The sequence below is a fragment of the Perkinsus marinus genome (genome assembly GCF_000006405.1).
Source record: "Perkinsus marinus ATCC 50983 genomic scaffold scf_1104296963016, whole genome shotgun sequence".
Taxonomy (NCBI): domain Eukaryota; phylum Perkinsozoa; order Perkinsida; family Perkinsidae; genus Perkinsus; species Perkinsus marinus.
In genome coordinates this window covers 1-13,854 of record NW_003205208.1, presented here as the reverse complement: position 1 = coordinate 13,854, position 13,854 = coordinate 1, and the positions used below count along the sequence as shown (strand labels likewise).

The 13,854-nt window shown below is 47.9% G+C and overlaps 5 protein-coding genes across 5 annotated transcripts; 3 read left to right on the top strand and 2 right to left on the bottom strand.

The window, feature by feature from the left end:
• Nucleotides 1-119: 119 nt before the first annotated feature.
• Nucleotides 120-2,606, bottom strand: Pmar_PMAR019960 (hypothetical protein; the record flags this gene model as incomplete). Its single annotated transcript, XM_002771321.1, has 3 exons — nt 120-1,874; nt 1,932-2,046; nt 2,221-2,606. The coding sequence occupies 3 exons, from the start codon at nt 2,604-2,606 to the stop codon at nt 120-122; spliced, it is 2,256 nt and encodes a 751-aa protein (XP_002771367.1).
• A 799-nt stretch (nt 2,607-3,405) lies between these two features.
• On the bottom strand, nt 3,406-5,431 carry Pmar_PMAR019959 (hypothetical protein; the record flags this gene model as incomplete). The annotated part of the gene is made up of 3 exons (XM_002771320.1): nt 3,406-3,452; nt 3,518-5,233; nt 5,314-5,431. The coding sequence occupies 3 exons, from the start codon at nt 5,429-5,431 to the stop codon at nt 3,406-3,408; spliced, it is 1,881 nt and encodes a 626-aa protein (XP_002771366.1).
• Nucleotides 5,432-6,431: 1,000 nt separating this feature from the next.
• On the top strand, nt 6,432-6,878 carry Pmar_PMAR019958 (hypothetical protein; the record flags this gene model as incomplete). The annotated part of the gene is made up of 2 exons (XM_002771319.1): nt 6,432-6,626; nt 6,795-6,878. The coding sequence occupies 2 exons, from the start codon at nt 6,432-6,434 to the stop codon at nt 6,876-6,878; spliced, it is 279 nt and encodes a 92-aa protein (XP_002771365.1).
• A 4,240-nt stretch (nt 6,879-11,118) lies between these two features.
• Nucleotides 11,119-11,753, top strand: Pmar_PMAR019957 (hypothetical protein; the record flags this gene model as incomplete). Its single annotated transcript, XM_002771318.1, has 2 exons — nt 11,119-11,261; nt 11,297-11,753. 2 exons carry the CDS (start codon nt 11,119-11,121, stop codon nt 11,751-11,753), a joined length of 600 nt encoding a protein of 199 aa, XP_002771364.1.
• Nucleotides 11,754-12,278: 525 nt separating this feature from the next.
• Pmar_PMAR019956 (hypothetical protein) lies at nt 12,279-12,449 on the top strand (the record flags this gene model as incomplete). Its single annotated transcript, XM_002771317.1, has 1 exon — nt 12,279-12,449. The coding sequence occupies one exon, from the start codon at nt 12,279-12,281 to the stop codon at nt 12,447-12,449; it is 171 nt and encodes a 56-aa protein (XP_002771363.1).
• Nucleotides 12,450-13,854: the final 1,405 nt, after the last annotated feature.

Genomic DNA, 13,854 nt, shown 5'->3' with positions numbered 1-13,854 from the left:
CAATAAATTAGTTATGAACCTGAGTCCACTAGCTTGACGCTAGGACACAACTATGGAGACTAGAGACACACACACAAAATCACAATAACTTTCTATCAATTATGTCTATAAAAATGCCGTTACCGGCACACTCCCGCCGGACGAAGGTTAAGCACGCTCTCGTTGACTTCCTTGCCATCAGGCAAACGCACTTTACAAACACTATTACTCATCTTCTTAACCAACACCGCTGGAGACCAACCAGTGTTGAGCTTTCCAAATCTGCCTAACATGGGACGCCAACGATAGACCTTTTCACCCTCAGTGAGGTCCCGGCCAGCATGTCTCTTAACACGACTCATCAACCTCTCTCGAACATTACGCCTACGTAACCACCATACATCAGCAAGCTCTTTCAACAAAACTGTACGGCCTTCTCCTTGTCGTTCTCGATATAGCTGTGCAAGCTCTTCAGTCCACCAACTGGGAGGTTCCAGACCATCAAATATAGCCTTTCGAATATCTTCAGCCTCCTTCTTGGCATCAATATCACCAATCATCCTACTATGTCCTCGACAGACAAGGAAAGGGCAAAGTGGTGAGCCATCAACATAAGGAGTCATATTAACAATAGTGACCGCTCTATTGAGTATACGTAAGAACTCATCTTCTGAAGGAAGTTTATGGTCAGCAGCCAGATCCCATAAACATCCACGAATAATAGCATGCACATCTCTATGAGCCCGTTCACCCCATCCTCTCAACTCTTCTCCACGAGGTGGGGCAGCTATTACGGTCACATCCCATTCGTCAGCAGCTGCCAGAACCTCCGGTATATTCAAGCCTTGGTCTACCATTAATACTCTTGACGGACCCTCATCTGCTAATAGTCGAAGTAAGGCTCTGGCTGCATTCACTCCCGACTTACTGTAAGCAGGCTCACACTTCACAAACTTGGATGAATGACAAGAGAGGGTAAATACATACACCCTCTTAGGGTCACCATCTTCCTCGTTAGAGAGCTGGTAGGGGCCCATCACATCGAAATAAGCTATCGCAAGCGGCTCATATTTCACAGAGCAACCAGGGGGTCGCGAAGACTGTGCTCGACGTCTGTTCTCAGCAATCCTCCTCGCCTGGCAACCTTCACATTCTCTATTCAACACCCTCACTGTCCGATCGAGTCTTTTCCAGTAGTAACTGCGCGAGACCCATCTGGTGAGAGTAGTACGATCTGGATGACCTCGATGTTTATCATGTACCCATTTAACCACAAGAAGCTGAAGATCTCGACGAACCTCAGGAACCACAATTTGACGACAAATACCTGAACCTCTATTCGAATCATCTAGAGCAACACTACACGTGCGATAGATGAGGCCATTATTCAGCTCATAACCGTCAATAACACCATCAGCAGCTTTGAGCTTCTTGAGAATATCCCGTAACTGAGGGTCGGCGGTCTGAGCATCCAGTAACAGCTGGCGAAGACCTTCACTAGGCTCCAGGGAAGGAGTATCTTTCTGCAGATCCAACACAGCATTAGCTGATACATCAGTCGAGGACAAGACGACATCCAACTCATCCTCAACCTCATCATAGCCTAAGGTGGGGGTGGGAGAGAAAGTAGAGACCACCTTGACCTTACCCAGAATGAGCTCAATATTCATTCCAGATAAAGGCATCATCCTAGCTGGGTCATCTATCATACCCGGACGCGTTCCATTATCCGCAGGATTCTCCGCCCCCGAAATGCTACCAATATGAATATCATGATGGCATTTATGAGATAGATCAGAGAGTAGCTTGCGCAGCCTCATCATACGCCGGAGCTCAAACTTCGGCAGATACTTCTCATCAAGCTTAGGTGATCGACGGAGCCTCCACGCATTAAGCTGAGAATCGGTCAAAATCCACAATGGTCCAATTTCATAACCGTCATTCGTTACTACATCAAACTCTTCGAGAAGAACGGCTAGAAGTTCCGCAGCAAGGAGCAACCCGCAGAGTTCTAAACGAGCAATAGTCCATGAGGAGTTCAGAGTACGTTGACGTGCAACAATTCTCCTACCAGTCGAAATCGCTCTTGCATCGGCACAGATACAACCTGTCCCAGCCGCATCACAAAAGATTACAATGCCGGAGCGGATATCAGTAAAACGAGGCTGAGGTGGAAGTTCACTATTAAAAAATGCTCGAATACTTTCAGCTACCTCAACTGGGACATCAACAGAATCCCACGTAGAGGTCAGCTGAGCTACTTGTCGAAGGAGCCATCTTTCCCTCGCCGCTGCCTCGATGTGGATACCAAGTGGATCAAAATATCGACCCAAGGTCTGAAAACAGTCACGTCTAGTCCTAAGAGGGCGTTCCCTAACATCAGGAAGTACCACCGAAAGAGTGTCATCAGCAAGGTTCCATTGATAGCCCAAAACCTTCACCGGTTTAGTAGAACTTATTGAGGGTGCTGTCTGAGACTGAGTTAAATGATACTCTGGATCATATCCAAGTATTGATTTACTCGGTTGACACTCCATACTATACTTCTCTGCCAAAACCTTACGACCGGTACTTCGACGCTCCAACATCGTATCTGGTGACCAGCCAGTATATAGCAGATCATCCATATAAGCACAAAAAGCACTTAATGTACTACTCGTAAGGTTATTGAGTACAATACCAGCATCCACCAGCACAGCCGATAATATGGCTGGACTACATATGAGACCAAACGGGAGACGAAGGCATCTAAATGCCACATTATTTATTCTAAAATTCAAGTATGCAGCATCGTGTGACCACAACTTTACTTGAAGAAAGGCACGAGCCACATCGTCCCAAGAAACGTATGGTGCTAAACGCCATAGCAAAAATACTTTGTGCAGTGCCTGACTCAACGTAGACGTATCTCCAGAACCCAAATACCGATTCAAAGGTCGAGCATCAATAGTTACCCGTAGTGGTTGTGTGGGATGTCCTGGACGAAGTACCACCACTGCACTCATAATAGGAGGATTCATCAACAATTTGTCTTCTGTGAGTGGTCGGATATGGCCCTGAGAGACCATATCTTCAAGCTCTAATGAAAGTCGACAAAGCCACTCTTGTCCAAAGGTGGCAAGCTTCTTACAAGTCACACGATCACGAGCCGCTGCTACCGAGCTCTGAAGGCCTGGCGTATTACAGTCAGGACGATCTTCGCTCAACCATGGAAGGCCAACACGAGCACGAGTCCCACCACTATCATCTTGAACATAGTCTACTTTTAAACGTGAATACTCTACCGATTCAGACTCACCAGGGGATGGAGTCATTAAGTCTGGTGGGCGATCAATATCATTAATGAGAAAGTCCGCCTTCCCAGGCAATACCGGATCCAGAGCCGATGTCGCCATATCACCGGTGGTATCACATTTAGCCGACATACTAAAAACCTCCACAAGTGGGGGAGACGATATCGGCGTAGAACTTAGCTGACAGGAACCAGAAACAGAATGAGGTCGAAGAACAACATGTGGCCCAAGCCTCAACACCTCACCATTATCATCACCCAAATGCCAAGCAACAGTTCCAAAATCAGTAACAAGTTGGTGTACCGATAAAATGCCACTAACAGTTAGACCTTCAACAACAAGTACATGCGTATAATAACGACGATCACCACAAACAAAGGCAACAAGCTTAGCCTCCTCTACAAACTGCGATGTACCATTAGCAAATATTAAACGAACTGGTTTCGGAAGGCGTACTGACCGGGCATCGCATAACCAAGGATGAGTCTCCTTATCAATCAGATGAAGGGCACAACCACTATCTAGCAACCAAGCAACCGAATTACAGACATTTTTAGCAGTCTTCACTGACACCAACGAGGTCACCATAGTTAAGCGTTTATCTGACCCCGAATCTTGGACAAGTCCATTAAGCTCCACTTCCACATCGACCTTTTCATGGTCGATATCATCAAAGTGAAGAGTTTCAACAACAGCACAAAGAGTACTATTTCCATTAACCACTGGAACAGAATCAGACAACCGAGTCTCAGAAGTAGCCACATCCTCAAGGTTCTGGACACCACTACTATGATCCTCATGTTGTACACAATTAACGTCTACGGATTGACCAGAACCTTCAGCAATAACCTCAGCTTCTGGACTATCATCTATTCGACGACGCTTAGTACCAGGAGATGGTTCGGACGCAACTACCTTTGAAGGACCGGATGGAGCATTCACAGTCGGGGTAGAGGACGAAGTCGAAGGTCCCCTATCACGGCGAGCTCTCACCTTCCTTCCCAGAACTTGTTGGCCATCAACAACACCTAGGGCCTTAGAAGCAGCATCTGGAGTGTCAAACTCAATAAGACCAATACCACGACTTCTCCCATTACGACCATCCTTAAAGAGTCGAATGCCACGAGGAATCGCACCAGACACTTTAAGCACACTTCGGAAAGCACCGAGAAGATCACGCTCAGAGGCAGTGAAAGCAAGGTTAGACACGAAGAGGCAATTGCTGGTTTGTGTTGAGGTGGTGGTCTGCTCCACTGGCATAGCAAAAAGACCATCACAAAGCTCCTCGATATCAACCTCATCCTCAATTCGAACAGAATTGACATTAGGTTTTGTACCACTGCGTGCCGAACCATTCTTCAGGGCACGATTACGTGTCAGTATCATATTCTCACGGCGGCAAAACTCTAATATTTGCTTCTCCGAGGGGCTCCCGCCATACTGTTTAATAAGCCGATCAGCCAACTCCTTCGTCAGAGCACCAAAGAGTCGTTCTACAACATCAGCACCTTGAAGTTCTTGCTGGCGTTGACGAGAGTAAGAGTCTCGCACCTCTTGAAATTCAAGATAAAACTTCTCAAAATCATCAGCAATATTCCACCGTAAGCTCTCCCATCGATCGGCCAGGATACGGTGAGAATTAATAGACTCAAATCTCGCTCTCAGAGCAGACTCAATACACGTCGCACGAGCACTGATGGCATAATAACCCTTAAGACCTCGCTCCTTCAACTCCTTATCGACAATGCCAGTAATAACTCCACGAACCGAGGCATCAAGACAGAACTCCAAATAATAAGCTTGAAATAGTTCCGGCATCACACCAACAGACCAACCGGGAGCACGCTTAACCGCTTGGAGAAACATATCTATCGACCTACTATCAACATGGCCCATATAAGCACCACCAGAGGGTAGTTGACTATCCTTAGCCCGCTTGAAAGGAGCATCATGAATACGTTCTAAATCAACCGCTGAGACACCGAAATCATTCTTCAAAGTTTGAAGTTCAAACCATCAATTTGATCATGAGTAGCACTACCAAAAAGATCGTCATTAGGTAGAGAATCGGGGAAACCAACTGATTGAAGCTTCTTCTCTACCACACCAGGATCACTCTGAGTCGTTCCAAGAGGACGTACAACTGCTCGATGAGGCATCGTAGTTACATGACTACGATTAGGGAAAATACTTCTGAGAAATGAGAAGCACGACTGAGTTCGTCCTTGAGTCGGAAGGTCTCTTAGACTACCCACATCACTATTTAGTCTGAGAGCAGCTACCCTCTCAGCTAAACGTAGAAGCTGTTCATCATCGACAGTTTGAGATGGCAAAGCTGGCGTCGTTGACATTGGTCAGTTTAGATCCCGGTAGAATATGACGGTTATAATACAACTCAAGACTCTTAACCGTCGAAGTATACAAAGGTTCTACGTGATAGACTTGATGACAAAGTAGATACCACAATAGAGCTTTAGGCAACTTCAACGTTGTCGGAAATAACCGCAACGATAACAACCACAGCATTGCTGTGACAGCAATAAATTAGTTATGAACCTGAGTCCACTAGCTTGACGCTAGGACACAATTATGGAGACTAGAGACACACACACAAAATCACAATAATTTTCTATCAATTATGTCTATAAAAATGCCGTTACCGGCACAAAAGTGGCGCGCAGGAGAAAAATGCGGCCAGAGTGAGAGAAATCTTCGCACTCTGGCCACTTTTTTCACAGGAAAACTTGCCCTTTTATCTCTGACGTTTCCTTATTTTCTCAGAAAATGGTGGTGCGCGCGGAGTAGGCGGGAATTTTTCTCTGTCGGCACAAGGTTTTTCTCGGGCGTGCACAGAGTTACTCAGTGGGGTTAGAGGTGTGAGACCGGACTGTATGGGCCTATAGGCAAGAGAAGGGCAATGCCCGGTATCTATTCGGGCTTGGGCATGTCTTGAGTGACCTTGATCAGCTTGCCGGTCGATCTCATTGTTGCATTCTCCGAGTTTCACCTGTGCCTCATTTTGTTTGAGCGTGCACGCACAAAGGGACAGAGGGAGACGTCCATCGGCACTCAGGGCCTTACAGTGCAGATCAGGAGATATGACAGGCGACTCGGTGCATCGATATACGTCTTGGATCAAAAGTTCTGTCTCCCATTCAAATGAGAGTACCCGCCTTTGTCCCTGTCCTGCTCGTCTTCTTGGAATGTTGTCATCCCACCCTCAGTGATAGTATCATTTATCGCGAGTTCAAGCCTGACGATAATTTGTCGCATTTCGATCCATCAGCTGCGAGTTTTTGCAGGAGATTCTCTTGTTTCGTCGCAGTTGATACTGCCGCTGCTTCCCGTACAAAGGTGGGTCAAAGCTAGGCTTCAAAGGAACGTTCATTAAATGGACTTCATTCAACGAGCTAGGTCTATAGTATAGACTCTATACCAAGAACTTCACAGGAATTTGCATCTGTATAGGAGCGAGCCTCGCTGCTCGGGATTTGCTGACGATGCTAATTGCCCTTCTTTCAGGCTGTAGTCGGCCTGGTTCAGATGCATGTTCCTGCGGCATATATCGAGCCAGATGTTGCTAAGGCGATTGACGAGAAGATGTGAGTGAAATTGGCACAATGCTCCAACAATAGGGAAGTTGCAGCGAGATCGTCCTTATGAGTGTGATTGTTCATGAGCTCCTGTGTCAGGCCAGAACCGAGCCGGAAAAGGAAAGGCACAATCATCGGTTATATAGACCACGTAGGCTGAATCGTCTTACATGGCGATGAAATGTTTGCAAACTTCGAGGTTCGCGTGATCGAAGGGAAACAAGGAAAGGGGATAGGAACCAATCTCATCGAAGAAACCTTCAAAAATGTAACAGCTTCGCTTCTCACGCGGCAACTACGTGTCTACGTTCAGCTTGGCATAACTAAGCTCAATCTAGTTGCTATGTATCTGATGGTGAAGAAGAGTAACGCTCCTGCAATTCGTCTCTATGAAAAAACGCAATTTCAGAGGCTCTCTGGTGAGTTTTACATACTGAATCACATCATGGTGCTGTGACTTAGTATGTCATACTAAGTATGATGTCATCACTTAGTACGATAGCGATTGTCATGCAGCATGACAAGCTTAGAAGCATGATCCATGCTTCTAAGCTCGTCCTGCGAGAGAGAGTTGAGATATCAGTTACGTCAAACGACGTATATTACTATGCGCGCTACCATATGGCATAAGGAGGAGCCGAGTTCCCTTGATGAGCCATACTTTTCACGAGTGAGTTTCACCGGTGCAAAGAGGAGGGGCATGGTCAGTGTTAGAATTTATGTTTGATTCCCTCAGCTGAGCTCTGGAGTTTCCAGAGCTACATTATGGAAGTGTACTCACGGTTTGAGGTAGAAGTGTGTGAACCGTTTTCCTCATGACATCAACATAGGGAGTCAGTGACTCCGAGTCACTCGAGTCTACTGCCATGTGGAACTCTTGCGTCTTTTCCCCTACTCACCGTACTGAAGAATGGAGCTGATCACCAGTTATATCAGGCTCACATCATCAATTGAGGCCGTCGAAGATTCCCATCGGCGTTATGCCCTCATCATCTGATAAACTTTCACTTTTGGCAGGGCTCGTGAGCGCCCGGAGCTCTTTTAGGGTAAGTGTGCCCTCCTTTTGTATTTTATAGCACTGCTGGCGCTAATCATCCTAATCTCAGCATTTGGTGTCTGGAGAGAGCTGATCTTATTCCCTCTTAACCGCGATTTAATCGCGGCGATTATCATCGTCGGATTATGTAGTCCAATACCAGAACGCGTCACGTCACCATCGCTCTATTCGTGTATCAGATTCGAAAGCCGGACAACTCGTATGATGCTGAAGTTGATAAGAGATGTCTTGATCTTTCGTTTCACCTTTCTAGCTTGCGTTAAAACTCTTATTCACCCAACTGGCTTAAGCGATGACGTTTGACATCTCGTGGGTTCATAACACCATATATCAAGATTCACGAGTCCAACAGAAAGAACGTATAAGATTCATCGCTTCCTATTCAAGATTACTGTAGGTATTTATATTTAAATTGGTAGATGATAGAATGAAGTTACCACGAAATCTTTCCAAACCCGGTCGAAGCTCGGCGACTAAAATACTCGACAGCGGGAACGAACCGGGAATCTCGGCGAGATTATCTCGCCTATGTCATCCTTGGCCTACTCTTCACTCGCTCAACACGCTCTCGTATTGTACCGCTTGCATAGTGCAAGTTGCAGGGTCAAATGCAAGTTGCAAGTTGCAGGGTTAAATGCAAGTTGCAGGGTTGAATGCAAGTTGCATCGGATGGAGTCCATCCTCCCACATTGCCTGTATAAGCAAGTCATCGTACCACTGCTGTTCCTACGTTTGCCGCAATACGACTTACTGGCTTACCTCGGAGGTAGCACCTCCGCCTCCTAAACATCCATGTTTCAGTTCGATGATTAATCTTCCGTTCATGCCTATCTCAGCACTGGCGAAAATCCAATGCCTGCAATAGTAGGCGAAATACAGCTCAAGAGCATCCAAGGCCAGTTCACACAGGTTGTATGACACAGCAACAAATCGACACCCACTATGGGTGCCTGATGACCGCTGGCGGCAGCATTACAGGACGACGAAGGCACCTGTGTTTCAATATCATTGGCGATCTCCTTTGACAGATGGGCGGACTTCACTTCGAGCATTGCATCTGACGGTACGGTACCGCGAAAGCTATGACAGTGTGATTATCGTGGTACGCGGTTACCGTCGAAACAGTACGATTCTCACGAGATGGCAACCGTTTCCCGGTAACCCATCGCGGTTACCATACTGGGGGTGCATCTCCAATGTACACGGTCCCCGGGACTAGCAATATCGTTGTAATGGTAGTTGTGAATGAGCACATTAGGGTAGCCGCTACCCGGTAGCGGATTCTAGTAAACTTGAGAATCTATGGATCTCCGATAGACCTCTCGTGAGGATGGGATTGGGATATCCCGATGATGGGCGCAATCGAGCACGGCAGACATGCTACCTCTTCCTAAAAAAGATCATTGAGCCTATCCTGAAAACATTCGCACTTCAAGTGAGATCAGCAAGTTGCTGATCCTAGTGACTAGTCGTGGCCTACGTCGTGAAGTGTGTAGGATCCAGCGGATTTTGAAAATGATAAGTGAGAATGATGTGGTCCCCGTCGGGTTTCGGGGACTCCCCGAAGATACAAGAGGTTGACCTCGATGATTGTCTTGCTGTTGTGAATCACAATTTGTGATGTAGCTGTGTATCTAACATCGACTCAGTAATACTGAGTCAGTATGCTAGTTTGCTACTACTGAACCTCACATAGATCTTTCAAGCTGTCATTGCTCTAAGTAAAAGCTTTTTACGTAAGATCAGGCAGTGTTCCGTCAACTCAGAGCATATAAGAAAACCGTGACAGTGTGTCACACTTTGAACGAAAGCCATAATAACTCGAAACACACGTGTAAGTACAGTAATACGGTTTACTGACTATCGAAAAAATCATAGATCGTATCTATTGGTTTACGGCTCGTTCTCTTTCAGCAGGCTGTGGAGTTGCTCAAAGAAATGCTCGGTGGTGCAGAGGATTATCCTCCGACTCAGAGGCTCTGAGAGTGAAGGTCTCCCAAGAGAGCAAGTTCACGGATAGCCGAAAGACAGATGACGGAATTTCAAGAGAAAAGCAAGACGTCAAGTCGTTGCTAAAGCAGTGATCCAGTCTGATCACCTTCGGAACATACACCCAAGAACAGAGAAAGTTCCCCCAGAGTGCTTGAGAATTCCTGTTGGAAACCCTCAAGCACTCTTAGTTAGGCATCAGACGAGCTATCTTGGGTGTGACGGTGTTTAGATTTTTTTCCTCTTTCTTTCTTCCTTTCAGTCTTCTTGGTTCTTTCCTTTCATCCATTTGCTTCTTTTCTTCAGGTTCATCGAATATCGTGTATGAAGTGGCAGGTTTAAGACTAATTTTTCCATCATTGTGCGGTTTCACTTAATATGTTGTGTTTTAAGCACTGACTGGGACTTGGTAGGGAACCAACGTGGCCCAGTCATGTGCCGCCCTGAAGTGGCAGGTCAAATATAGGCTGGGATCGCTATCCCTACAGCACCGACCTATGGCGTAGGGTCCGAACCATTGGGACGTCAACGAATTGTTGATAACAATATCACATGGTCGACACCATGATTGAGTCACTCCCTTAGTGGCTGGATGGTGGGGTAAAGAACGACAAGCGGAAGCTGTCGTGACTCTCGAGGTGGTCTCGAGTAGTAGCCCTGCCGGGATCATCCCGGCGGGATGTTAGTCTCATCATGAGACCTGGGTTCTGTGCGTCTCTGTCTCGGGGTTAGACCAAGCTGATACCCAGAGTCGATCGGGCTAGAGTGGCTCTACGAGTTTAGGACGGCCGCCTCGCGTGGCTGACCACTCGTCGACTTGCCTCCGTGTCCGCTCAATCTCTCGTTGCCCTAGAGACAGTGACTGCGACACCGTGTTCTCCACCGAGGCTCGGTGCCCGAGCTGAGGACCTTAGCTTAGCGTGCCAGGCTAGGCAGAAACTCCGCCACAGAATTCGGCTAGACGAGTATTGGGTCATGCTACGATTTACGTGAGCTGGTTGCAGATTGTTTTTATATTTCTACCACGTCCAGCACGCCCGACCCCTTCCGCGAAGTTTTCCCCGACTTGGCTGAGAAAGCGTCGAATGTTTGTGTCGACATGGGTATTAGTACTGTGGGTGTGCTCGAGGCGGCCCTGGAGCTGACCGACGAACTATTGAGAAGGTGTGCATATGGGGGACTCGACGGAGAGTCCGAAACAACCACTATGACAGAGGTAGCCGATGCGAAGTCTGCCAGCTCATCCACCAAAAGTCCCGGTACTGCCAGCGAAGTCGTCGGTTCCAACAAAAACTATGGTGGTGGTGGTGTCGTCGTGGTCGAGATCTTCTCGAAGCTGAGGAAGGCACGGTTGCTTATCTGAGCCGGTTGCTCTGGTTAGCGAGGTCACGATCAATCGAGGCAGCAGTCGAGTGTGATAAGGGTTACAGACTGGCCTTGCCACAAGGGGTCACCCGCCTGCGGGACACTGACCCTTCTCTCCAAGTCGACTCTGCCCTCGGTACCTATTTAAGATCCAATCAGTCTCACGAGTTGATAGCTGTAGCCTTGGCTAAACCAGCGGTGAGCCAATCTGGCATACCCAGGCCACCTTCGGGCAAGGGTATACGTAGGCAAGGGAGGGCTATGCACTTCGGTGCTGACACTTGCCGTTTCACTCGCCAATCCTGTCCCTTCGGTAGGGATTGCCGTTATCGTAAACATTTCGGTGACCCCCAATCTAAGCTTTATTGGCAGAACGGTCAAGGTGGGGAGAAGGACAGTAGCTTCGGGTCTGATAAACGCCCTAGGACTGGGCAGGTGAAGGATGAACCATCAAGGAAGAACCCTAAGGACCAATAGCTGCGGCATTGGTTTGGTGCCAATCCAACACTGTTGAAGCTGAGTTTCCGGCATTTTCCGAAGTTTGATTATCACGTAGTCAAAACTGGTGGCTGTTGCGTTGCGTCAGTGCCGTTCCTAGTGATCATAACATCATAAATGGAGCGGAGGAAACGTCGTTCTCGGAACGACTGTCGTTCAGTTTGGTTCCCTCTCAACAAAGAGACTCTTCTTTGGGAAATGCCACACGTGAGGTCTACCCAAGCGAAGAAACAGCGAGATAGGGGCAGAAAGTTGGGCAGCAAGCCTGAAGATCACCCTTGGAAAGCGTCGACCCAGGAATTATCAGCCGCAGCGGTGGAGAGAAAGCCTCGAGATGGCTCCGGGTACTCAGGGCAGTGGGACAAGTTCGAGTTTCGAGAATCTGAGCTGCCAATAATAGAGAGTACTTCTGGGATTCTAATTAAGCACACAGAGAGGTTCTGTGCGGCCCGAAAGGACTTCTTAGATCGTTTCTTCGCCAGCTCTCGGGAAGAGCAATCCGCGATGAGTGTGGAGTGGAACGCCAATGATGGAGCTTCCCTCAATAGTGTGCCCAATGATCTCCCTGAAGACTTGACCACTTTCATCTCGGTCGCGAAGGACATCAATAAATCGGAGCTGGGAGAGCTGGCCGCCCCCCCCCGTCCTCTCTACGCCGCGTGGACTACGCGCTAGACTGCTAGAAGAACTCTGCCTCAGTATGGCCCCTGGTGAAGGAGCAACGACGGAGTCGCCCGGTGAAGACGCGAATATCTGCCGGATGGTAGCTGAGGGAGCACCAATTGGCATCTTGATCCCGGTTTGAGTAAATGCGGAATGGCCAGCAATCGATACTGACAACTTTGGCAAACCAAAGAAGGATGAGCCGTCCTTCGTGCGGTGGCCTGGCGAAAAACTCGAGGAGCTGAGGCTACGCGACTGGCCGCAGGGCAGCATTCCTCCAGATATGTATAGGCTGTTCGAAGAGCTCATAGCGAAGGAGCTTCGGCTAGGCCGGTTATCAGAGATTAATTCGACGAGTCCAGACTGCAAGGCGTTGTCGAAAGTTCATGTGATGTGGAAAAACGGGAAGGAATTTAAAGCCATCCGACAATTGGACGACTTCAGGAGGAGTGGTATCAATATTACCGTACGTACTGGAGCTCTATTCGAAAGCAAAGGCGAAGACGGTACTGTCCGTGAACTGAAAACAACCCGCTGTCTTCCTAGGTTCCGGGATGTTTACGATCTATTGGCTAATGTCCCGCGACCAACACCTAGTGTTGGAGATGAGGATAGCCAAGTTTGGTTGTTAGAATGGGACATAGTATCAGCGTTCAGATTGATTAGTGTGGAATCGAGCGAACGCGGATTCCTATGCTTTCTGGACCCTCGGGATCCCAGCAAAGCCTTCAAGCACAATTGCCTGCCTTTCGGCCTCGTAACATCCCCGAGCGTTTCCGGGAGGCGAGCCTACGCTGTGTAAAACGCCTATTGGACTGTGCATTGCGAATGGTCGCCCCGGAGATTGTTACTACAATATTTCGAGCGATCGTATATGTGGATGACTATACGATGGCCACAAGCAAGGCGAGGTTCTGTCTGGTATTCAGCCTGCTCCTGGTGACAGCACTTGGAATACCTATCGAGCTGACGAAAACCCACGCTTTGAGGAGTGATGGAAGGATACTTGGTTATCGGGTGGATATCGGGGAGAATAACGATATCGAACTCAGCGTGCCGGTGACCAAAAGAGATAAGATAATCGCTGTGTTGCTATCCGATCAGCTATGTATACCGCGAGCAACGTTGGAGACGCTCGTTGGCCGCATAAACTGGTGTACAGGTTAGATTCCCGAAATACGGCCCAAATTGGATAAGCCCTATGAAGTACTGATGGTCCTGAGCCAGCGACCGTCTCTTCGGAGCGTCAGAATATCACCAACCAGGCGCCTAGAGCTACATAAGTCCGCCGAGACCTTCACTCACAGTCACAACAAACGTATTCCATACATTGACTACAAGGATGAGTATCTATTGGTGACCGATGCCTCTGGATGCGGTCTGGATAGAGACTTCTTTCCACGATGCGATACTCGGA